Source organism: Dipteris shenzhenensis, chromosome 22 (genome assembly GCF_047967505.1).
Source record: "Dipteris shenzhenensis isolate YYH24624 ecotype China chromosome 22, Dip_SZ_1.0, whole genome shotgun sequence".
NCBI classification, from domain to species: domain Eukaryota; kingdom Viridiplantae; phylum Streptophyta; class Polypodiopsida; order Gleicheniales; family Dipteridaceae; genus Dipteris; species Dipteris shenzhenensis.
This window is the reverse complement of record NC_141617.1, coordinates 51,152,204-51,177,863: the sequence shown is the minus strand read 5'-3', so window position 1 is coordinate 51,177,863 and position 25,660 is coordinate 51,152,204. Positions and strand designations below refer to the sequence as shown.

At 41.9% G+C, this 25,660-nt stretch overlaps 1 protein-coding gene across 3 annotated transcripts in view; it reads left to right on the top strand.

Annotated features, from left to right (window-relative positions):
* Positions 1 to 25,660, top strand: part of LOC147888257 (DDT domain-containing protein DDR4-like) — a 74,905-nt gene that overhangs the window by 11,490 nt on the left and 37,755 nt on the right. For 2 of the 3 annotated variants that reach the window (XR_015543148.1, XR_015543147.1), the window contains exons 6-11: positions 1,658 to 1,764; positions 5,917 to 6,076; positions 6,209 to 6,301; positions 8,037 to 8,160; positions 23,699 to 23,738; positions 23,835 to 24,017. Coding sequence is in view for 1 of the 3 variants with exons in the window: in XM_087393828.1 (XP_087249954.1) it covers positions 1,658 to 1,764; positions 5,917 to 6,076; positions 6,209 to 6,301; positions 8,037 to 8,160; positions 23,699 to 23,738; positions 23,835 to 23,955 (645 nt within the window). In the remaining 2 variants the exon portion in view is untranslated. The remainder of the gene's footprint in view (positions 1 to 1,657; positions 1,765 to 5,916; positions 6,077 to 6,208; positions 6,302 to 8,036; positions 8,161 to 23,698; positions 23,739 to 23,834; positions 24,018 to 25,660) is intronic. The other variant, XM_087393828.1, reaches the window with a different exon arrangement.

Below are 25,660 nucleotides of genomic sequence, written 5' to 3'. Positions count from 1 at the left end.
ATCTATGCCTTTGACACTCATGGCTATATACCCACCGTGCTCAGTTCAACAAGTTGATAAGCACGATGGGAACACTCAATACTCATAAATACATCCAGTTGAACTCATATAAGAAAAAGAGAGAGATATACAGGATAAGAAAACACAACTACCAAGCACATCGATGCTTACATTTTGTCAGCACCAAAGTTACGGGAAGACTAAAGCACAATTTAAAGTGGCGAACAACATAGAGAAGCAGCGCCTTAAATAATGCCTCAATCTTGCAGCAAGAACAGACATGCATACCCAGTTAGATGCAGAAACATGCCCAAAAAAGCGAAAGTCTTATCTGAGGATGAAGACGTACTAAATCTTTCACTTTTTCCTTGCAAACACCCATACCACTCGTTATACATGTCTGTCTCAAGACAATTGCCTAAACAGTAAGCTTGAAACCTATGCCCATAATATCAAGCTATCGTGATAGGTTCTTGGTAGATTAAGTTCTGTATGTTGGTTAGTCTCAACAATGGTTAACCACAACAATACAAACCATTGGTTCCATCATGCATAGAAGGGACAGAGCACTATGACATCTTAGTCTTCCTCAGCATCCAACAGTGAACATATATCATTTTATAATCACACGGTATGACAGATGTCCCCCATATTTATAATGCACTCATTTACTGACGGTCAGGGCTCCAAAGGAGAATTCCTGAAGAAATGTGGCACTTATGGAGAAGGCTAAAACTTTGCAAGAAGAGCTACAAGACACACGCACCTCCTGATGGTGTCTTATCAACCAGACTCATATGTGGGCACAAGATGCGGCAAGTCAATGTATTATTGCATCTAAGAAACAATACCAGTTCACAAGCTAGCAGCCTCTCTCATAGAGTACATTTGAATCGTTTTAAGACTCAAATGTAAAGCAGGCAGAACCTGACTTAGCTCTCTGCTTCAAAAATTCCATCGGACCAAAGTGCCAGGGAATTGACACAGCTCTACAGGGCAGCTAGAAAGAGACGGTAAAAGGTCCTGAAGGGCACAGAGACTGAGTGTGCATGTGGAATACCAGATGTGGATCGGCACCCAGATGGCCACAGAGCTGAACGCTTGTGGCTTGAAGGAAGCATGAAGTCGAATGGACTTCCTATCTCCACAGGTCTGCTACACCGAAGTTGCCGGGAACTCGTCATTCGCTGAATGTGCTCCGCTGATCAGGCTAGGCCTTCGGGCGACTTGGTAGAGGAGCAGACCAGTCCCTGTGAGAGATTGGTGGGAATGGCAAACAGGGTGGAGAGGGCTGGCAGAAGGGAGGTGCTGCTGAGGGAGGCGGAGGCCCTCTGACGCCACCTCGTTTTTCATAAATAGAGCTTGGGATAGTGACGTGACTCAGTGACAGCTTGTACAGTCTTAATGTGCCTTTCTCCTTTAGTTTAGGTTGAGCTCATATTTATTCCTTTTCTTTGGGCGGTGCTGCATCTTCTAGCACTGGAAGTTTTTGAATTGTAGGTTGTGGAAATTACTTTGGGCTCCTGTTTTTCTCGATAATGGAGCGCCAGTTCATGCTTTGATTATGAGCTTAGTGGTCTCATTTGTCTTTGTTTCCTTTTGTTTCTGTAAATTAGTTAGGGTTTGATCAATGTGTCCTTATTGTAATTTGTCACAGCAAGATGATTTACGCTCCTATATTGATGAATCGTTAAAGAAAGGTGTCCCTCTATCAGTTTTCAGAAAAGAAGAGATTGGTGTTGACACGCAAGGTACCCATTATTGGTAAGATTTGTGTGTACAGTCTTGAAGAATTATTGTTCCTCTAGTGTTTGTAGTCTGATTACAGCTCTTGCTTTTATAGATTGCTACATCGTGATAACTATATTGGATTTTGGTTTAAAGAGAAGATGATTGACCAATAATTAACTGTTCGGAGCTTTTCTTGTCGCGGCTCTAGCAATTAGCGGCTTACATCGCATCCCACATGGAAGTGGTGCAATCTATGTCTCACCAGGACAAGAACGTTTTTTTCTTGAAGTCAATGGAAGACACCCAGCATGCCCTATGCACATGCGCGCGTGCACACACACAGACACTGACTCACACTCACACTTTTAATTGATAAATATGTCATAAGTAAGTGTAGAGTTTAAGTTATTAAATACATTATTATATAAATAACTAAATAAAAATAACACACGCACCCACGCACACATTTGTGTTTGTGTAGTGTCTCTTTTGCATGTAAAAATGTATTTTTTTATGTGGGTATATTTCTTTGTATCAGTGTGTTCAAGTCCACGTTAGTTTATGAATATATATGTATATAACATATGTTTATATGCATGTACATAATCATGCACATTTGTGCTTGGTGTCCCTTCACACTCAGATTATAGGTAAAGACACACTTTTTTTGTGGTGAAATCCTCCTTAAGGCAATCGTTATATGATTGTCTACATGCGCGGGATCTAGATTATCCTGCCTTCTTGTCATATAATGATATTTTCTGATACTTGTAACTGCATGTCCCTTTTCTTGGGAGTGTTCTTTGCCCGGAAGAACTGATATTTTCCAGTGGGGGATCACACCAGACTCGATGGTTACAGTCCTACCATGGAGTCCATAGGTAAGTACACACACACTTCTTTTGTGAAACCAGTAACTATATTATTAACATGAGATCAATGTACATGACATTAGAATCCAAGAGAGAGCCTAATGGAAGAACTAAAAAACAGTCAGAAAACACTTCAAGGCTAGTAGCATCCAAGTCCCTCGCAGCATAACTATCATATAAAGATTGCTTGAGGGACATTCTGAAGAAAGCATAAGCCTGAGAAAACTGTTGTCCCATCCTAGAATGCAATCTCTGTGTCCAAATGGTCCATAGTACCCAAAAACGAGTTCAGTGAAAGAAAAGGAGGAATGAAGACATCTGAGATGAGAAGCATCCAAACATCCAGAAGAGTTTCCCGAGTCTGATGGAGGGAAGCAAATGAGAGACATGAGTGATCAATATCCGAGAATGCGGGCAAGACCATAATAGATGGGGTACTGTTTCACGGTGATGAGAGCAACGAGGGCAGGAAGGAGAAGCAATGCGATATGCTGCCAATTTCACCCCAATGGAAAAAGCTCCCACTATACATCTCCAAAGAAAAGCCTCTGTTTCAATGGCAATTTGGCTTTCCAAATTTTCTTGAGTCGTGATTGCCACTAGGATAAAGGCCTATCCAAATTCCAAAGAGTGTTGGCATGCTTATCAATCCATGGCGGTGGAAGAAGAAATGTCAGATTGTGCATTGAAAGCGAACAGATAGCAGGAGATAAAGAGATCAGATTCCAGTCCAGTAATCTGTCCTGTACAAACAGTGGAGGAACATGAACAAATGGCTGCAACATAGTTGTAAGTGTTCTCCAAATGGACCTATGATGCAGACCCAAAGGGAATGTCCTGCCCAAAAAAAGGCATATCATCTGTCAAACGTGCCATAGATAAGTCAAGCATACTGGGAAGTGATCAGATAGCAAGAGGGAATGATCAACCCATAGCGCACATGTAAAACTAGCATACTGCTGAGCATGCAACAAATACCATCTGTCAAGTCGAGCCCAGTAATGAGTAAAGGCATTGTGGTGGTATGTATAGCCCATATCTCTATCCCTTGTTGAGAGCCATAAATCTTCTGCATGCAAGAAAGAAAGCATATCTTCCCAATGTCGAAGCTCAGTGGGGATGTGGCTACTGTCATGGGGAGGTCATAACTGCTGGTCCTTGCTATGTGCGATGGAGTTAATGGTTTTAAGTTTATAACATTACAGCTTACTGCCATGAGTTTAAAATTGCAATATTTGTTTTGTTTTTAGATGACGAGTTTGGCCATGCTCTTGGATTTATGTAGATATGTATATTGTCAACAGGTGTAATGATTTTTTGTCTAGCTTTGTTGGATTGCCATTATAGACATACATTCTATTTGGTTGACGCTCAAAGTTACATAAAAGATGCAAAAGCAAGAGATAATACCCCTTGGTGTCTCGCTAAAAGCATTCCATGAGAACCACCATGGCTGCACCACACTACAGCTTTTTTACTCGAGCAGTTGAATTGTCGAAGCTAGAACATAGGCTAGATCTGCTGTCAAGCATACATGATTCTCCCCTTTGGTTCCATGATTCATGGTTGAAAGTCTAAACCTATTGCTTTTCATCACATGTGTGGCTAATAGTTTAGACCAATTACCATCTTCTAGCTGTATGTTTCTGGATGATCAAATTTACTGCAACTGTGTTTTTTAAAGTGGGGAACGTGTAAAAGTTGCTTCTCCTCTTCGTAAAGACCAAATCACCGCTATCATGCTTCCGTGATTGTATCAGAACCATGAAATCATTCGTGACTAGTCAGGCTGGCTCCATCATAAAATTGATACATTCTTCCAACTACTTGAAAGCTGGTGATTCCAATTGTTCTTCATCACATATGAATCGTGAAGCTGGCTTTCCTTTTATTGGGATTAAAAATGAATTTTCACAAGCAGTCTGAAAATTTATACCCTGCTATCTGCAAACAAAGGGATGGGCTTTTGCCAATAAAATCCAGCCACCAGGTGACACACAAATAAGGGCTTGAACGATATATGCATCCACATATGTTCGACATAAAAGTCTCAAATCTGGAGTGCACCTTGCAAGGCAAAGATGGGCTCACAACAAGTGCTACAAGAATTTGACAATCTATATACATGATGGTATTCATCCACTTTTGCCAGGTTGCCTTGTTTCAGTTTCTTTGAGGTTATCACACTTTCAAATTTACTGTTACAGAAAATGAGTGGATCTTAAGAAACAAATGGACCTTGCAAGCATAAATCTTGCAGACTCTTCTTCAAAGATCCTGAAGCATGCGTAGGGCACTTGGACTTGTCTCCCCCCCCCTTGCTCTGCAGCAGTTTCAGCTCCAGAATAGCTTGAAAAATACTGTCTGAGTTTCAGAGATCCGGATCAAGATCCAGAGCCAGTGGTATACTAGCATGGGCATAGTTCCAAGCATACGCATATGTTTGGTAGGGCAAATGTTGGAAATATGGACGTTTGTGATGATGCAAACATATGTTGCCTGTTGAAATATTTTTTTAAAGGGGGCGCACATCACCGATTTTGACGTTTGCTGTCATTTTGCCTCATTTTGTAGAGGATTTGTACTGAGCACTAGGTTAAGACTGGGTCAACCTCTATAATGTTGTACACTTTACGGTGGTGACGCTGCTTTTCAAGAGGTTGGGCTTTTTAGTGATATATCTGCCTCACGTATATTAGTCACCTTTTAACATACATATGGGAGTTTGATCTTCGATCTTTCAAGTCTACTGGATTTTGAAGATCAACGTTCTTTACGCATATGAGTTTTATTTTGACAATCAATATAAGAGAAAGTGAAAGACATTGAAAAGGCTGCTGAGCAAATTGCAAGTTAAGCCACAGACTGGTTTATTTGCTCTACTTAGAGAAGGATAAATGGGTGTATTTCTATTTGGAATTTGGTATAGGCTACACTGACAAGCATTGTGTGCAGTGAAGATTGTTGAGATGCGATAAGAAGCCATTATGCTAATTGTGTTGCCAGGGCATTATCTTGGTCGCCCTTCCAATCTGTGAATCTGAGACAGGAAATCAGAAGCATCGAAATCTAATCTCAGCCAGTTTTTAAAGGGAAGTCTATCCAGATACAAGTTTGACTTTGAAAGACGTTGTCTTTGTCTTTCCCTATAATAATAAATTTCTTAACCTATGATAATTTCTATGAAGAAATAGCCTTTGTAATGCCGGATCTCTTGAAACATGACTGTAAATGTCTAGAACAGTTTCCATGACTTACAGTAACTCAAAACATGTTGATCATCATTTCTTAAACTTTCATTTTCTTGTTGCAGGTATGAAAATGATGGCATTGCTGGGCAAAGATTTTATAGGGAGCAATGGAGTGTTGCTAACAAAGAGGACTTGAAGAACAGGGGGAAAGCAATGCCACCCCCGGTTAACAGTCTTTGGGAGACATTAGGGACTAGCATGGAGGATTTACAGTCCTTTGCGGTATGTGATGTTTCTTGTTCATTCTTTTCCACTAATGCAATAGCACTAAATTTTTTGTATGCAAGTGGTCTGGTTGCATTTGAAGCTTGTCTAAAAATCCTGCATTGTGCTGTTGCCATTTTATCGTCACAGGAAAAACTTGCTTCAGGGAGAAGTAAAATGGACCTTGGAATTGCCAAAAGGTTGACTTCTGAAATCATACCAGAGCTTGAAGAGTTGAAGAAGGTACAAACTTTTTCGTTGACAAGATCGACCATGCTAAGTCGACATGTGCTCCAAGTTCCAACCACTTCTCGTTGATTCCTTTCATGTGTTGACTAGAGAATGGAAGGATCAAGTGTTGCAAAATTGGGTGTTGCAATTACCTCCCATCCATAAACCTAGATAACCTTAGCTACCCTGGAGCTGGAAACAGTAACCCTCCTCTGCTACCGAAGTCTAGTTATACGGGCTGTCACTGAGGAGTCTAGGCACAACAATGATCGATAGCCAAATAGTGAATCCCACTTAGCCCTTATGGCTATATTAGCAGGGCTTTAGAAACTCCCCTAAACCTCCCCGGTTATGCCAATTGAGCCAGTCTTTAGTCTCAAGGGCTACTCTCGTTAACTAATAGCCATTACACCTATGTGAATACATCACCTAAGTTGCCCCCTTGAATGAGGATAAATGTCGTCATAAATTGAAGGTAAGGAATCACATCTTGTACAGCTTATGACATAACATCGTTCCCCATTCGAATGAGGATTCATCATAAATCAATTGTCGGGAATCACTTCTTGAAACTAGCTAAGAATGGTCATCCTTGGAGCTACCCTTCCATTTTTCATCAACTATTCAGAACAGATATAGGTACAAAGACGTTGCTCTCTTTTGTCGTCTAGGTTCTTTGGAATGTTTGTTGTCTGGGATCTCAATTGTTGGTCCCTACAAGATTATATCAAATAGGGCCAATGGAATCCAATTACTGAGCTGACCTACAGGTAATCTAATGCTATTCAAAATACCTCCAGCATTTACAATGTTTCCATGACCTTGAAAAGGCTCCTGGAATGATTAACAAAGGTTCCAATGTTTTTCTCCTACCTTCATATGAACCCTCATTAACAAAGCTCCCAACAAAGCATCATGTACAATTGCGACCACATGTGAAGACTCTTTTGCCAAATTTCAATGGCACAAGCTCACTCTCTCCCATATGTAAGCCAAACATTTCCTGCTTTAGTATAATTTTGGAGTTCTTCACCTTCGACCCAAAAAGCATCTCGAACATGTTCTAGTTTTGCGTGGCTGTTTTTGATACAGACTCCTAAGCATGTCCCGACATCCTGGAGCTTTTATTCTTCAATTCCTACGCTTGAATTTTTTATGACTCTTTCTGACCCAGATGGAACTCCCCATAGCCCTTTCTCCATGAGAAATAAATGCACTGACAATTTTAATAGAAACAATTGCTTCTTGCCAGAATACTTGTGGATTCCATGTTGACCTTTTCTGTGTCTGTTTTTCTTTTTTTTGGGGGGGGGGCAAAAAGTGAGTTGACATATTTACTTCTGGATTTAAAGATAAGGACTAAAACTTTGAGTAGTGTTTTACTTAAATCTCTAAATGTGAGGTAGGGTGTGTACTTTCCCTCAGTTTCTTCCTTTTAATTATAATGTTTTTGTTGTTCTCAATATTCTCTTAGACTTTTCTGCACCGAGCATGTATTGTGACATTGGAGAAGTCTTGAAGGATATAATCAAATCCATCTTTTGTTGCAAAGGATATTGTGGGGTCCATTCCAAGCTGTTGCTTGCTGGAATTTGAGTTATTTTTCTGATTTAGATGAGTGCTTTGTGCTCCATTAACGTCGTTTTAAACCTTCATGATAGAGAGAACCCATGTATTATCTGCTATGAGACTAGGCCAGTTGTTTGGATTATTAGAAAATGACATTAGTCATTGTGGAGGAGAGCAGAAGCAAGAGCGGGCAATTAAAAAGCAGCAAAGACAGGCGATGCTACTTGATGCTTCCCTCAATGGCGCAACCTTGGCTTCTGGGCGACCTAAACGCGATCGGAAGGCTGTCGTCTATACATTCGGTATCTTCTAGGCTTTTAATTTCATGCATATGCTGTCAGTTTGCTATCTTTTTCTTGGATAGTTTTCAGGTCTCTAAGGTCTCAGTAAGGTTCAAAAATGTTATATTTTTCAACTTTGTGTTCAGTATACCCTTTTTATCCATTGCTCAAAAATTTAGCTTGATATGTAAAATAATGGTGGCTTGATTGACAATGCTTGTAATGTGGGGTAACATTACTTAGAGAAGGTTGCCTTAACACACCTAGAAAGTGGTCAATGATTTAGTGGGTCTAAGTGGATTTGAAGTCTAGAAGTGCCAAGCTAGGATGGTTTTTTTCAGGAGAAAAGAACGGTCTATTAGAAATCTTTGAGATAAATTGATAAAGATCAACAATCCTTGGGATGCTTGACCAATCAAAAAAGATAGCTGGCTGCTATGCAGCCTGCTTCATAAGGTCACATCTCACCATCTCGAGTGTCCCGGAAACAGGTGCCAATGACTATGGTGGAGGGCTATACAATTAGTAGATTCTCGATCTATGAGAATGTAAAAAGTCCCTGCAGGCTGTGCCTTGCAAGAATGATGAGGGCCTTTCTAGAATCCTCTGTACCTTGAGGCACTTCTGTGCCAGGATCCCAAGTGGCTCGCAGAATATAGATGATATTATGTCATATGTAACCAAGGTGGCTGTAGGCCAAGTCTACTTCCCCACTATCACTAAATCGCAGCATGTTACCTAGATATTCTAGGCAGTAATCCTAGCAATCATCTTCCAAACTCCCTCCTCAAATCCCTGTTGGGAGAAAGAGATTGAGTCTCTAATGTCCATATGGATGACACTCAATCCTTCTGATGGGGAAAGCATGCCGTCTCTTTGTCAACCTCTCAAGTGAATTCCCACCTAGATCTGTCACATCTTCATCTCTGAGCCGCTGAATGGATCCACAAAAGTAAAGAGCTATCATCTTCAAGGCCTTTGGCATCAGAACGATGATAAGCCCCATCCATCTACCCTTATCTGCTTCAACTCTTCAACTATTCTTGAAAAACTCTATGTTTGGCATCATCTTTGATAGGCGTGTCGGGATTTGTGGAGATAAGGGAGGCATAAAAATAATAAGATAGCAACATGGTCTGTGTGTAAAACCTTGTGAGGGTCAAGTAGCTGAGAAATACTTTCCGTACCCTATCTCAGGCCAAGAGTAGAGAAGAAGTATTTGTTAGAAACCAAGAGAGTGAGAGAGCAGGAAGCAAGAGAGCTGAACGTAGTGTTTGCAATAGAAGATGTGACTGTTACAAGAAGTGGGATGGGTTTTGTCTAAGTGGCAAAACCTTATCCTTCACTAACCGTAGTTAGTGAACTAATTGTGGTTAGGGGGAAAAACCTCTAAATGAAGGAAAAGTGCCCCTAACCTACTTATTACATTACATTGGTCACTGCTGAATTATAATAATAATTCTAACACCCGCCTGCAGTGCCATTGTCATGTACAAGGAAATGATCAATCACCAAAAGGAGATAAGTTCAGGGCATTGCAAAATGCCTCAAACTTTTCACGTGGTGCTTTGGTGAAGATGTCTGCAACATTGTCATGTGTCGACACATAGATCATACTGATCTCCCCTGCATGCAACTTCTCTTTGACATAGTGATAGTGAACCTCAATGTGCTTTGTGCGAGCATGAAACACAGGATTCTTTGCCACTGCTATAGCACTTTGACTATCAGTGAGAATCCGAGAAGAACCCTCCAACGAAAGATGAAGATCAGCAAATAAACGACGCAGCCAAACACATTCAACTGTCGCTATGAAAGCTGCCCTGTACTCAGCTTCACATGAGGAGGTAGCCATTGTAGGCTGTTTCTGGCTCAACCAAGAAATGCAAGCATGTCCTAGAAAGAAACAATTCCCACTTGTGGACTGCCTAGTATCATAGTCTCGAGCCCAATCTGAGTCACTGTAAGCATGCATCTGCAAGAGGAGTAGTTGGTACCATCCAACTTATCCTCCTGTGCGAGAACCCTGAACACCTCATTTGAGTTGTTCTGTGCCATTTTGCCAGATAAACTCAGAAATACAGCAAACTGAACAAGTAAAATCCTTTCCTGGGATGTAAGATGCACAAGTAAAATCTGCAAAGAAAAATATGCCCACAGTGACAAATACTGTCACAGCCTGTCAAAGGCTCAAAATGCACCACAATGCTCTGCTCAATGCCCAAAAATCTGCAAATAGAATCTGCAAAAGGTGGCAAAAGTCTGCAATTTGACTCTTACTGAGTCCAAAACTGTCTGCAAACTTCCAAACTGCCCTTTTACCTGCAAAATTGCAACCCAAATGCAAAAGCCCCAATTTCTTGTGGAAAATTGCATACAAAAGAGGGCAAATGGTCTGAAAGCCCCAAATTTCTGCAATTCTTTGCAACAAATGCAAAAGCCCCAAATTTGCTCCCAAAATGCAGGCCAAATAATGGCTCTAATGCACAAAAATGTCTGCCAAGCAACCAACTGCAAATGTCTGCCCACGAATACAAAATGCTCCAAATTTTTTGCAAAGAAAAGAACCTGTAAAGCAAAAACCTGCAAAGTAATCCTGCAAGAAAATCTTGCAAGGAAATCTTGCACAAGGTACAACGCCAACGAAAGGTACAAGGGCCCAACTGTACGGACGACTGATGCCCAACAGTACGGATTTGCAGCAACAGTACAGATTGTACGGCAGTTGTTTGTATGGACTGCTGCTGTACGGATGTACGGCTCAAGCTTCTTGCGCAGTACGGGCACGTACGGAAGGTAGTACGTCAAATAGCTTTGAAGTTGTGTACTACCTAGCAGCCATCAGGCTATGCGTACGACCAGGCACAGATCTGTTGTACGAAAGTAGGTACAGATAGCACATGTACGGACTGGCACAGTATGGACGATGTGACGCGATGTAGCAAAAGATTGTACAGTAGAGGAGCGCAGGTTGTATGTGCTGTACGGAATCAGTCCGTACAGATTGTACGGATGGACTGTACGGGCGACGAGCTGCTGACGACGAGCAGGAAGAGCAGGGAGCAGGGTAGCTAGGTTGGAAGCTTGCGGGCAAGGAAGCTAGGAGCAGGGTCTAGCTGCTCTGATACCACATGTTAGAAACCAAGAGAGTGAGAGAGTAGGAAGCAAGAGAGCTGAATGTAGTGTTTGCAATAGAAGAAGTGACTGTTACAAGAAGTGGGATGGGTTTTGTCTAAGTGACAAAACCTTATCCTTCACTAACCGTAGTTAGTGAACTAACTGTGGTTAGGGGGAAAAACCTCTAAATGAGGGAAAAGTGCCCCTAACCTACTTATTACATTACATTGGTCACTGCTGAATTATAATAATAATTCTAAGAGTATTTATTGACAATTCCTTCCATTTGAGTCCAAAATGACTCTCGTGAATGAAAGGCACACTTAGCTCTATGATCCAAAAAAACTTGCCGATGAGCCCTTGCTGTAGCAAATCGCTCTTGAACCCAAGCATCTGCAGATGGCTTCTGCTCTTCCCTTTGTAGGGCTGCTAATTGCTCCTGTCTTGAGATCTCATGTCGTCTAGTACTAGCAATAGAGTGATAAAAATTACTAATACCAGAGAGGGTTGCTACCATATTTGAAGGAGAAGGCACCCCGTCTTGCATATGAGAGACCCAAATATGTAACATGTCTTTGTAAGGCACTCCTTTGTATACAATCCTGATACTAGCAGAATGGGCTTTCAAAGGAGTTTGAACCATCAAAACCATAGGAAAGTGATCCAAGGTGGAAACTTTTGGGGGAATGTAAATAGAGCCACCTCTATCTAATGCCCGATCGTCAACATCAAATTTGTCAATCCTTGCATCTGCCATGTCCTATTTGACCTTGAAAATAGCAGGGAGTGAGGCACATTGTGAAAAGCATCACTAGTCCAAGAATATCTGCCATTGAATTGGAAAAGAAAAGCATCCCATGCTGCTCTCTTAAGAGAATGGATGCCACCTTCCGTTCTCTTTTTGTTTTTGAAAGCAACTCCAACATATTGAAGTCACCTCCAATAATCCATGAGTTGCAAATTGGGACCCAGGAAAGCTATTCTTTATACAAAAGGGCACATTCCCCTCTATTATTGGGGGCATAAAGGTTGAGAAGGACAACCTTACATCAACCAATATGAATTAAAGTCCTCTAGAGTATGGGAGGGGAGGAAAGTCCATAGGGGAAAGGACCCCCAAACCTGTGGATGTGGACAGTCTATTAGTATGATATGGAAGAAGAACATCAACAAAGGTGGAGGACACAGTGTCTTCCAAGGTCTCCATATTCAGCCAGAGATGAGAATGAGTTCTTGTGAACCAATAATGGCGTCGGAGTTTGTAAAACCCCTAGGTCCTTGACCAAGGAGAGGTACTTTCTTGCTGAAGGGGAAGGACACTGCTTGGAAGGAGGGGGGCCAGGATCCGGAGGGAAAAGGGCTCCTGAAGTGCAAGATAAGGGTATGAAGGAATGCGATCTCTAGCCACAACAAAAACAGGGAGAAGGAGACGGTCAGGACCAAGAGAATGGGCCTCGTAATGTGCAAAATCTGGTGGAGGTATGTCAACTGTGACCACAACCCAACAGGAGTAGTAGGTGCCGGATGTGCATGAGTTGTAGAAGGGGCCACAGTAGACGGCTTCTTGGGCCTTTTCTTTTTTCTTGGGTAATCTCTAGCGAAGCGCCCAAAGATTTTGCTCAAGGACTTCGGGCACCCGAAAGGATTGGATTGGATGACGATAAAAGTTACCTGTCCACAACATCAAGCACTTACGTGGCAATGAACCTTGAAATATCTGCAAAAATCTGGTTTTCTTGTAAGGCAGCCGTGGGAGGTCTTGATGCTTGAGAACCGAGGAAATGTCACAGGCCATCTTGGGAAATGAATTTTTCTAGCCTAAATTCATTAGGTCTGAGACACTGCTTGTGTCACCACAATGTAAATATCCTAAGTCAAAGTACAGTTGACCATTTATTTGATCATAATTAAAGATTTTATAAGTGTTAATTATGGTCAAAGAGTTGTTTTAATGGTCAAAGGATTGACTATGGTCAAAGATACTTGATTCTAGTCAAGTAAACCTGACTTCGGTCAAGGAGACTTGGTTTATTACCAAGAGGGTTAACTGCGGTTAACCAGAGAACCACAGAGCTGACTACGGTCAGAGAGTGTTGACTTCGGTCAACAAGACTTGGCATGCGCCAAGAGGGTTAACCCCGGTTAACCAAGATGTGCCAACTTCGGTTGGAGAGACTTGGCTATAATTAAGGCGCCTCGACCTTTGGTCAAAGCTCTTTAATTATAATCAAGAGTGTTGACTCCGGTCAACCAGAGAATATATATATTTATTTGTATATATATATATTTGTTTAGATGTGCACATGTGTTTAGTGGGGACGCCCACCGTGACTAGGATTAGTCCACGGTGTGTTATTTGCATGCAAAGCGCTAACAATTAATGGGTACCATGGTGGTGCGCTTTAATTAATTGTTGCAGGTACTAGGAAGGATTATTTTTCCTAAGCGTAATGGGAGCCTGACAAGCATCTAGGAGGTGGTTCGTGTGACCGAGAGCTTTGAAGACTCCAGAATGGCCCTTAGTGGCATGTAATAGGATTTAGTCTAGATTTTAGACAAGTGGCATGTTGCCAATTTGAATGGAGCTTGAAGCTCTTGTAAAAAAAGTGGATTTTTCACGTTTTGTAAGAAGAGAAGTTTCCAGACAGCGTGCTGAATTTCTGTAACAGATTTTCTTTCATGAATAAAGACCTTCGGGGGGGTCCAGCCCGACGATTTGTCCTGGGCCCTAGTGCATCTTCAGAGAGAGGGAGTGAGGGAGAGTTTTTTTTGAAAGCATAAATCCCGTCGTTTATGAGTGGTAATAGCTGTCTTTCACCAACGAGTCGGTTTCAGCTTGACCTAAAAGCATATTCCAACACTAGCTTTAAGAACACAGACTTGTCTTCCAATAAACAAACTGGTGCATCGTACTCAGCTACCCTTCCTGCAAGAAGTAAAAGTTTATCAAGTATAATATCTGCCTTCAAATTTCAAAAATAGAGAAGACAAAAGAAGTTGGAAGATCCATGCAAAGAATAACCCAGTAATGTTGAACAACGACACTGATTATATGTACCTGCAATCTTGGCTCTTTGCTGAAAAAGAGACCCAACCGGACGCTGGAGCATAATATGGTCATTGGATAAGTTTGGGTCAGTGACATGACCCTAACTCTGGGGACCCCATTAGACCTGATAGCTTCCGCTGTGGAAAAGGGTAAGCCAAGGAGAGGGGGTTCCTCAGTGGCTAAACCAAAGAAGCTCCGATCATGGGGAGGAGTCGATGGTAGTAGAACTGAGGCAGACCGCGGAACTTGATAGAGTGATGTGACTTGTCTATCCTCCTCCTCCAGTGGGCCAAAGCCTAGTGAAAAATGCGAGAAAAAAATCATTCTGGAACCAAGTGCCAAGGGGCTAGCCCCGAGCAATGTACTAGCCTCAAGCAATGTCCACTTGGACAATACCTCGCCCAATAAATGAACATCTAAAAGATGGGGTTGAGGTCTAAAAGAAAAGTAGCAACCATTCAGTCCCTAACCTTCATCCTATATGGGTGGGACCCATGGATGCATGGGAAGAGGGTCGTGATCCAAACTCCACATCCTTTTGAAGCTGCAGCAAATCGTTTTTAGAAAAAGTGCAAGTTCTCATGGTCGGTGGAAATGGCGAGTATTGGTTGAATGGGTAGCCATTTGCCAATCAAAGATGGAAGGCCAACTTAAACAAATTTAAGATCTGTCCATCAGAGGATGAAGAAGACTAGGATGAAGGTGGGGAGGGGGGGGGGAGGCAGCAGCTTGGGAGGGAGGTGGAAGGGGAGGGGCAGGGCAGGGACTGCAACAGCGGGGAGGGGCGGAGGGAGGCAGCTGGGCGGAAGGAGACGCGGGGGGGGGAGGCAACAGAGCTGAAGGGGAGGGGGCGGAGGCAGCAGGGCGGAATGATAGGGGGTGGGAAGGAGAGGTAGAAGAAGCAGCCGGGAAGAGGGGGTTGACAGGGAGCTGGAGCTGCAGTTCCAGCTCAATGCGCTCTATCTGATCTGGGCCCTGGCTCCTTCTTAAAATTCGTATTTTTGGACTTCATAACGAGCAGAGATCATGACAGATATGTTAATGCAAGAGTATTACAAACATTGATGCACATAGTCATGAGTAAGCTTTCTCAACAATAGGAAAAGATAGAAATCGGCAAATTGTAGACAGACATAGTAATCAATGAGCTAGAGGCAATTTCTTTCATAACAGTGGTAGATATTTTTTCATTTGACATCAATATTAAGGTGTCACTAATCAGAGAGGCGTCTTGTAATCCAAGAGGAAGAGGTAACTCTGACAGAGGAGGTAGTCAACAAAGTGCTTCGAAGAGAACTGACAATGGCAATTATCGTCGTATCACAGGTTGTGGAACCAAAATGTACAAAAAGCAAAGGGATCTAACAGATGGATAGTATAATAGGATTGGAAATTAAAATCAAAGGCAAACTAAAGGTCGAAATCACATTACCAACATGTCTAGCACTAGCAAAGATAAATAGCTAATTATGCCAAGGAGCAAAGTCAGAATCAATCACAAGAATCAGTATAGCATCAAGTTTTATTCAATAGATGAAACCAATTGAGCATACTAATGATGAAAGAATATGGTGGTTTTGACTTGCTAGCAATCATATGGTAGCTAGAAAAGATTGATTATCCAACCTGCATTCAAGCAGGAATACCAAGAAAAATGTGGTTGTGGGGATAATATCCTGTCCATCACATCGCCTTGCTGATTTTCAACTACCAGGGCAGTCCTTTGGGGATTTTGTGGGCTGCTAGAATCTGAAAAACGGAATTGCCTATTGCCAAAAGTTGCTATAACTGATTCACAATTTGCCAAGGAGCTTTGAGGGTGATCCGTTTGCTGCCAAGAGACCTCCAGGTTGATTCACATGCTTGTAGGAGTGCTCGAGATTGATTCGCTTGATTCGCCTACACTAGGAGCATCTGCATGCTTGCCATGAAACTCTAGTTTGGATTCGTTTTCATCTAGGAAGCCCCCGGTCTGATTCGCATGCTTGCCAAGAGTTGCTAGGTTGATTCGTCTATTGCAGAAGTGCTCCAATTTGATGTCGCCTTCTTTGCCAGGGCCTGTTTCTGGGTCTAGTGATGCGTGCCAGCTCCGGACATCAGGGAATTGTTTCTAGAAGTTACTACTAGACAGATTGCATGGAGGGTCGCCTCCTTTCCCTTGTCAACTAGAGTATGCCGAGGAGGGCAGCAAAGGTTTGGCACTAGTGACAACCTGTGAGAGATGTGTGGCCCAATTGGGCTGCTAGTAGAGCTCCGGGCTGTGGAAATTTTGTGTGTCTGAGGGATTGATGCTTGGACAGCCAAGAAGAGGGTGATTCTACCTTGTAGGTGTTGATGGGATTTGTAGGAGTGTTGGCCATTGTTGGAAATGGAAGTGAGAAAATGTGAGAGAATGGAGCTGAAGCTCGCTGGAACGAAATTGCAGCAACTACAATGAACTACAAAGCTAGGGTAGTCATGGAGATGAAACCCTAGAATGAACCCTAACTAGGGTTAAAATATGTGTGGTGACTAACACACCCACAAACTCAACCTCTAATTGAGGTTAGAGGTAGAAAACCTTAATAAAGGGAAAAATTGCCCCTAGGCCCTTATTACATAACGTTGGCCACTGCCTTAGGAAATATAAATATTTCTAACACCCCCCTGCAGTGACAATGTCACAATGTACAAGGTAAACATCAATCACCAAACGGATATAAGTTTAAAGCTTTGCGAAAAGCCTCAAACTTTGGATGAGGTAATGCTTTGGTGAAGAGATCTGCCACATCATGTTGTGTAGGGTAGACGATCAAGCTGATGTCACGTGCATGTAGCCGCTCCCTGACACAATGATAATGAATTTCAATGTGTTTCGTATGAGCATGAAACATAGGATTCCATGCCACTGCAATAGCACTCAGACTGTTACAGATCGTACATTTGTCATCCTCTGTTGATTGGTAATTGATTGCACTCTACTTAATCGTTGCAAGCAAGCTCAGTAGTGTCATACAAATAATCATGAGACATTTTATTAATCAAAATTTGAGTGCACTCTTCATGCAGCTTCTATCCCCTCTCACAATGGATCCCCTTGGACATACCAAGCTCCAAAACATGTCAACCTGCTCCTCCATGTCTACATAGTCTGAGAGATTCTCACGAAATCTTCCCTCCACCTCTGCATAGTTTGAAAGCTTCTCACATAATCTTTCTCCCCACCTACATAGTGCAAGAGCTTTTCACACAATCTTTCCGCCCCTAACCTTGAAATTGTGACATACAAGAGCTCCTCACACAATCTTCAAAATCTTGATTTGGATTTCTCTCAACAACTTTATCAAGCTTATAAATAAAGTAAATGTGAAGAAGGGTTACATTGTCTATTAAATTCAGAGAATTAACATCAGTGAAAGCATGATTAAAAGGAACTAGGCATTTCTAGAGGCAAATTGCAAGCACAATTTTTGGAGAAGTCATGGAAGAGAAAGGATGTTTTAGATTTATACTAGAACACCTAGATTAGTGAAAATGGTGGAGTCAAAGGTTTTGAGCTTTCTAGCAAATGTTCAAAATGTGTTGAAACTAATAAGGCAGTTCTTTCTTGATACAAGAGGAATCGTGAAGTTCTGGCATGGAACTTCGAGATAAAGATATTTTCTCTCCCTGTCATAGATCGTACATTTGTCATCCTCAAAGATTATTGGGTAAACTCTTCGAGAGAAAGAAGAGATAGAAAGTAAAGTCTTCTTAATCCCAGGGACATACAAAACATCCTGGATGCAAAGATATGAACCATCCACGGTTGTGAGTGAAAATTGCCCAATCCCTTTAACTCGATAAGAAGAATCATTGGCACAAGAAATTGCTTTGCCAATCGATGAACTGGATAAGAAAGGTTTACGTGAGGTGATATGGAGGGAAGCACCGCTATCAAAGAACCATGTCTTAGCCATCTCATTTGCGCTGAATGTTGGGTGTTGGAAGCAATGGAAGCTAAAAAATGGAAGCACAATGAAGAAAAACGAGATGCTGTAATAGATTGCTGCCAAAACCCTAGGGCTAACTGCCCTAACTGGACTAAGTGTCCTCACTGACCTAGATGGTACATAAACTAACTATACCAATAGTCCTAACTAACTATAACTAGGCCTACAAGGCTCATACCAAGGTATAAGTGGCATCTATGGATAGCCCATGAGATAGCCTACAAACTCCCTTCCATGGTATGGGTTGAAGTATCCTGGACATGGCTCAGGATACCTAAATATCCAGTGTCATGGTTGCACATGTTCGTCCCGTAGGATATAGCAACCTATGACTGTACAGAGTACAATAGATCAAGTTACAAAAGGTACTAAGTTTAAAGCTTGCTGAAAAGCCTCAAACTTAGGTCGAGGTAGAGCCTTCGTAAAAAGATCTGCCAAGTTGTCTTCAGTGGGAACATAAGACAACTCAATATCACCTACTGATAATCACTCCTTGACATAGTGATAGTGAACCTCAATGTGCTTTGTGTGAGCATGGAAAAATGGATTTTGTGTGACAGCCAAAGCACTCTGATTATCAGTGAAGATGACGGTAGGAGCAGTCTGACATGCACAAAGATCTGCAAGTAGCTTCCGAAGCCAAACACACTCCACTATAGCTGTAAAACCCGCTCTGTACTCAGCTTCACAGCTAGAAGTAGCAACTGTACTCTGCTTCTTGCTGAACTAAGAAACACATGAAGTACCAAGCATAAAACAGTTGCCACTATGTGACACACGAGTGTCAGAACAACCAGCCCAATCACTATCAATGAATCCATGCATGACAAGTGAAGTATCAGCCCCATAAAAAAGGCCTAAATGCTGAGTGCCTTTAAGATATCTGAAAACACGCTTCACGGCATGCCAATGGTGCATAGATGGGCTGTGCATATATCTGCTCAACTGTGAGACATCATACTGTAGATCAGGTCTCGTATGGCATAGGTAAATCAAACAACCAACTGCCTGCTAATAGAGAGTGACATCACATGTACCGCTGCCATCCTCAGAAGAGAAGTGAAAACCAATGTCTAATGGTGTGGATACTAGCTTGCAATCCTCAAACTGAAAACGCTGCAAAAGCTGTCCAATGTACTTGGATTGTGACATCAAAATGCCCCATGCCTAGATAGTAGTGCAGAAGACCAAGATCAGACATAGCAAATGTCTGCTGCAAATCAGCTTTTTGCCAGGAATTGGCACAGTAGTAGCAAGATGTCAAGTGCCTGTCATTTTTTGGTTTTAGTTGGCTAGTGTGTGGCAGGTTCAAGGGAGTTGTCTTTGCTGTAATTTTTGCCTTCTGAATAAAGAATAAAGAAATACCGAAAGAGGCACCAAATTTTGAGGCCAATTGGGTGTCTGGTTTTTGAGTAAGAGCAATCTAGCTCCCTATTGTGGTTTCTGTATTCTCTTGTGTTGCTTAACTTGTTCTCTAAGTGGCGATAACAATGGTATTTGCAGGTTAATATTTATTCATCGCCGTTTAGTTTATCTGAAGGTTGGTTTCAACCAGAAACTCAAAACAAAATTTGCCCATAGCGAGGGAGCCACGGAAAGAATTCGCCATTAACCAGGGAGCTGCCAGGGAATTCGCCATTAACCAGGGAGCTGCATGTCTCAAGAGCCACCTCCTGCACCCGTTGTTTGCGGCCATAAGTAACCCCAGTATGAGTCTCTACTAGTGTGGTGCCCTACAGTGGGGTGAAAAAGGACTTGCTGCCATAGAAGGCCTCTCCCTCTCCATTCGACTTGCCATCATCCTCACAATCAGAGCTAGGAGTTTGAGTTGAGTCCCTCTAAAGAATCTAACTAAGCCGAGGAATATGTGCCTGGCTCCCTGAAGCGCCTTGGGGCTCCCTATTGAGTTTCCCCAACCACACCCCGCACCTGTGCTTGACTAGTCTGCTACGTGGGGTGCCACTCCATCCAAAAACTTATGCACTAAGCTTGGTGACACCTCCTCTTTGCCTCTCTTTGCCTGCCCCTCTCTCTCTGACCTTTTGTGTGGGTTTTTCCGACCCCCTCCCTCATCACAAGGCCTCTCTAATCCCTAGCCAGTGGGTGTTGGACCCTTTGTCCTCCCTACTACTGAACCCTTTGTGTCTCTACTACTGTCCAGTGTCATCCCTCTCTCTCTTGTTGTACTCGCACAAGCCAGGCTTCAAAATTAGAGGCAAACATTTATGTCTTTTGTGTTGAGCAAGCTGCTACAAGATGTTGCAACTGTTTACAAGCAAAGCATTGCCTTGGAAGACCTAGATACTCTACTCGCTGTAGGATCTCTCCACCATGGATGTGAGAAAGCGAAATGAAGCGAGGTAGATCCTCCAATTTGGTAACATGAGTGCCTACTCAGATTGAAGGAACAAAGGGCTGATCAACTCTAACCGCATATTTGCAAAAGATTTGTCCCTCTCAAGCACATGATCAAAGGTCTGCCCTATCTTAAGGATGTGTGGTAAATACTTTGTATGAAGCCCATGAAAGGAAATGTTGGCCACTAGACCGGCTCCCAAAGCTGAGAAATCCTATCTTTGTACCCACTTGGCAAAAAAGCCAATCACTGTGGTTCAATAGGGCTTCATGTAAGAAGGTCTTCTAAATGCTTTGGTCTGCCCAACTGAATGCGATAGCATCCTTGCCTAAAGGTGGAACACTCCGGTAATGTGGGCAGTGGAGCCTTAATCGGATTAAATAGAAGCAAACAAGAAGGTATGTGTTTTTTATGTTTGATTGGCATGCTCATTTCGAACGAGTCTAAAGTTCAATAGTCCTAGAGCTTCCAAGAAACATGAACCTAGAACAAGAATTTAGTGCAAAAAGGAGGGGTGTGCATTGCTCCTTTAGCCATACATAGCTTCTTGTTTGTGCTTCTCACTCGAGGCCTATTCAAATCTACATTGGTCGAGACAGGGCGACTAGGGCACATGTTGCTTGGCATGATCATTTTTTGGCTTAATATATTTAGGAAAGCAAGGTCGTGTGCTTTAATGAAAGATGTGGGGATGCACTCTAGGAGATTAGACATGGAAGTAGCTTTCGCAACCTCACTTTCCATTTTGCACTCCTCATCTAAGCAACCTGATGGTTTAAATAGCTTCTTGGATGTCTAGCTCCATGTATTTTTCCTGCAATCTATGGCTTGCATCCTACAAGCTTGGACTAGGGACTGTTGTCTAGGGCTTTGCCATGTTCTTGACAAGAGATGGGACAAGGTTGACCCTTTGGCAGCCTCATCTTGGAAAGGAGTGGATTCAGCTTGAGCATAGAGCTCACATTGAATTTCTGTGCAGATAGGGAGGTTCATGTTTTCTTCCTTGTAATGAGTTCGTGAGCTGCACAAGTGCGACTAACTCTTTGCATGAGCATCGTGGCTGCACCACGATGTATAGTGTCACTTTACATGATCGGATGCTTTGCATCATACTTTCTACACATGACAAGTCCATCCTGTATATCAGCATTCCCTTCATCATTCACTCTCACAAATTGGCCTGATACCCTTTTTTTTATTTGGGCAAGAGGTAGACCGTTGTTTGATGTACAGCCTTGTGACTGCATTATTAATGCATCTTAGAGACTTTGGCTTAGAAAGGAAGAACATGCACGTGTATTTAGGAGAGACTGGATCTAGGATCAAGTGAGGAACCACTTGTAATGTTCCGTTACATGACTCGAATCAGTAGGGGGCGACAACTCCAATAAGGCAGTTACACCCTTGTGCGGAGTTATTCCAAAATTTGCAAGAGTTTATGTTTTGGTATAATTTCCTTGATATAGGCTTCCTCCATTGGTTGATTTGCTACTTTAGAATGCTAGAGGTCCTTTGTTAACAAGTTGTAGACCAGGATGTTTTCTTTTCTTAGGTGTTCATTTTTCTCACACCATAGCACGTCCCCCTTCTGGCATGGTTGTTAAGGTTTATCTGTCTTACATGTAAGACACGTTCAACACTCTAAACATGCTTAAGACACATGCTTGTTTTCTTAAAAGTTTTTATTAAAAAAATTAATTTAAAAAACTTTTTTCTTTCTTATGTGTAATATTTTCTTCGTATTATAAAAATTAGTCGTATGTTAGTGTTTAAAAGTGTCCACTATCGCTTGTCATGCCTCATGACATGTGACTTGAGACTTTCATTTCAATTATCATCTCAATGTTTGTTTTATTAGCAAAGATCAATTATGATGCCCATGATGATTGATCTATCATAGCAAATTTGGACTTGGGTATTTTTTGTTCATTTTGGTAGTAGTTGCAAGCTAGTCTTGTTGTTATTTGGATTCTAGAATTTTAATTTTGAGTCGTGACTCGCAAGCTTTTGACTAGATTTAGTCTCTACACTCGTTCCTGTTAAATATTGAATGTGTAGTGCAAACTCTAAAGTTAAATGTGATATGTGTTAAACGCTTAGATTCTATTGAATTACTAATATATGGCAGCTTTTGGTCATGGCAGTATTAGTAACCATATCTTTATGTTTGTTTACTTCTATATATTTTTTGATAAAAAATATATAGATAAAAAAATTTGTCTTAAGTATCTTATTTTTAAGACACTTAAGACATCTATGTGTAAAGCTTGGACTTTCAAATGATCGGGGCGGTTATCAGCCTGCACTCCCGCCCACATGCTGTCTCTAGCTGTGAGCCGTAGGGGGAGGCTGTCTTACGGTTAGAAGGGTGGTGTTGTCTGGAAACCCTTGGCTACCATTGCTGCCTTGGAATAGCCTGCCTGGGAAGAAGAATCTGACTCTGGGTCTTGATCGTTAGCTTTGCCTTTGGACATACAATCTCTGGCCAGATGCCCTCTCTTCCTGCATTTGTGGCACTTGCTTGCTTTTCCTCGTGCACTATCGAAAGTGCTTCAACTCCACCTGGAGTGCCACTTGGAGTGACCTTGAGCTTTCCCTGGGAGACGCTCCAACACAGGCACATGCGCACGCCTTCTTTCCATGTCAAGCTTGCTTCAATTACCAGCTTCTAGCTCATGGCATATAACTTTACCAAAGCTGTCTTTTGAACATGGAAGTGTTTTTTGGCATATACCATCATGGTTAGCACTCAATGTTCAGAGCACTGCTTTTTATCTTTTTCCCTTTTGGGATTTTTTTTTCTAGACGTTAGCAATCGATCTTCCAGGTTCCTTTTTGTCTTTATGCACTTCTTGGCGGCTGCTTTGTGCCCTCCCTGAATGGATGTAGTAGATTGTTTTTTGTTGTCCCATAGACCTGTTGGTCTTCCATGGACATTAATAGACTCTCTCTCTCTCTCTTTGTCTCTCTGTGTCTGTGGGATCTTGAACCTTGGGCAAATTGTGTCATGCTCTTTACCACTGTTATGTAGCTGATTTGTAACTTACAATCTGGTTCTTGCTGCAGACGATTATGAACGGTCAATTGATGAAGCTCTGGAGATTATGTACGTGCTCTGACGCTGATAAATAGCTACTCTTACTGAAATTTTCACGAGAGATCATTTGACATACTCTTTGTTTATATTTCTTGGATGTGGTAGGAGGCCAGCGTCTCCAGGAGATGTGGTGAGAGATGACAGTTGCCTCTCTGCAAAAGGTGCAGATGATAAATCATCAGAGAATGCAGATCATCCAACAGAGGCTGACCAACAGTTGATCTAACCGTGGGTGACAACTTATCTATCATCAAATGGGAAAGTTTAATCTGAGAAGGGGGAAGATAGGTATGCTCATGGTTGTGTGTGTCCGTGTGGGCAACCTTGAGTTAATACAAGTAATCTTTACTCACTGCTGAGTGTTGGTAAAGTTAAATGAGAACGTGATTACAGATCATACCTGCTATGACTGACAAAGTTCATGGCTTATAACTTCCTGTGTGACTGTGATTAGGCTAACGTTTTTAAAAAAAATACATCGGTGTATGTTGGGGATTTGTATAGATAAACTTTCGGTTCGAATACTGTCGATGCAGCTTTTATTCTGTATAAATTTTGTTCAAGATGCATCCAGACAGTTTTTTGTTAATGTATGCGTTTACCCCTATGATTTGCACTTTGCAAGCGTTTTTGTTTGTACCTTTTATTGTTTGGAATGACTCTTTACAAGTGATTGTAGATTTGCTAGATGAAGCTTACGCAATGTGTCAGTTTATAAGTCTGCTTCCTGCGTGTTAGCCTTCATTGTGACCGAGTGTTCTTTTAATCTCAAAGCCCTAATAGAAATCCATTACAGAGATCACTAGGTCGCTATGTTTTCTCATGATAAGGAAATATATATTCATTCAATGTTTTCTGGACCCTCCATTTGGTGCAATTAGGATATTAACTAACCAGTCCTTGCCATGACTGATGGAGTTCATGGTTTTTAACCTTTTGGGTGATTGTTCATCCAAAAATTAACAAGAATTGAGAAGAATTATAGGCATTGTAGAATCACAATTAATAGGTTCTATCTCATTCATGCCTCCCAACTTCCATGGCACTCACACAAGTCTCTCTCTTGGGCATGCTTAACACGCACGCACGCATGCACGCTTACTTTTTTGGTGAAATCCATTGAAGATTATATTTACAAGAAACAATCCCAAAAGATGGGACCTCCAGTTACAAGCATCCAAAGATATCATTATATGACAAGGAAGCGGGATAATCTAAATCCTGTGCATGTAGACAATCATAAAGCGATTCTTGTAGAGATGCCCGGAAGAATTGATATTTAGCAAGAATTGGATCACCAAAGACCCGATGGTTGCGATCCTTCCATAGGGTCCATAGAGCCCAAAAACTCTCCACAAGAAGAACTTTTGCCAAAGAGAAAGTATTGAGTGCCATATGTATTGCAATCTTTTGCGCCACCATTGAGAGGTGCGTGCCATAAACCAGATACGATGACCATGAAGAGAAACCCAAGGAGGAGGCAGCAAAACTTTGTACAGAGATGGAACCGTGATGTTAGCTAGCGAAAGTCAATGATGAACATGTATATTGGAGTTGAAGATCACCAACCTCAAGACGAGCATTTGGCTGAAAATCATGGAGCATCTGTGATAATAAATGCCATATGGTCTATAGTGCTGTTCCAAAGCATATTTTCTCACTGTGGCTGGAAAGGAGATGACTAGTCACCATACTAGTAGGATCAATTACATCACTAACATGTGAAATTCCTTTAGAGCAAAGAAAGTAGGTGCCCTTTGACTTTTATTGGGGGGAATTATTTAGATAAGGGGCGAGGAGAGCAGGATTAGGCAAGGCTAATTGGTAGGGATGAATGGTAATAATTAGGGAGTGGGTAACGTTAGTGGGTAGGGATAAGTGCTAATATTAGGTTAGTGGAACTTTAGCAAAACATTATTTAGAAGTTGCTA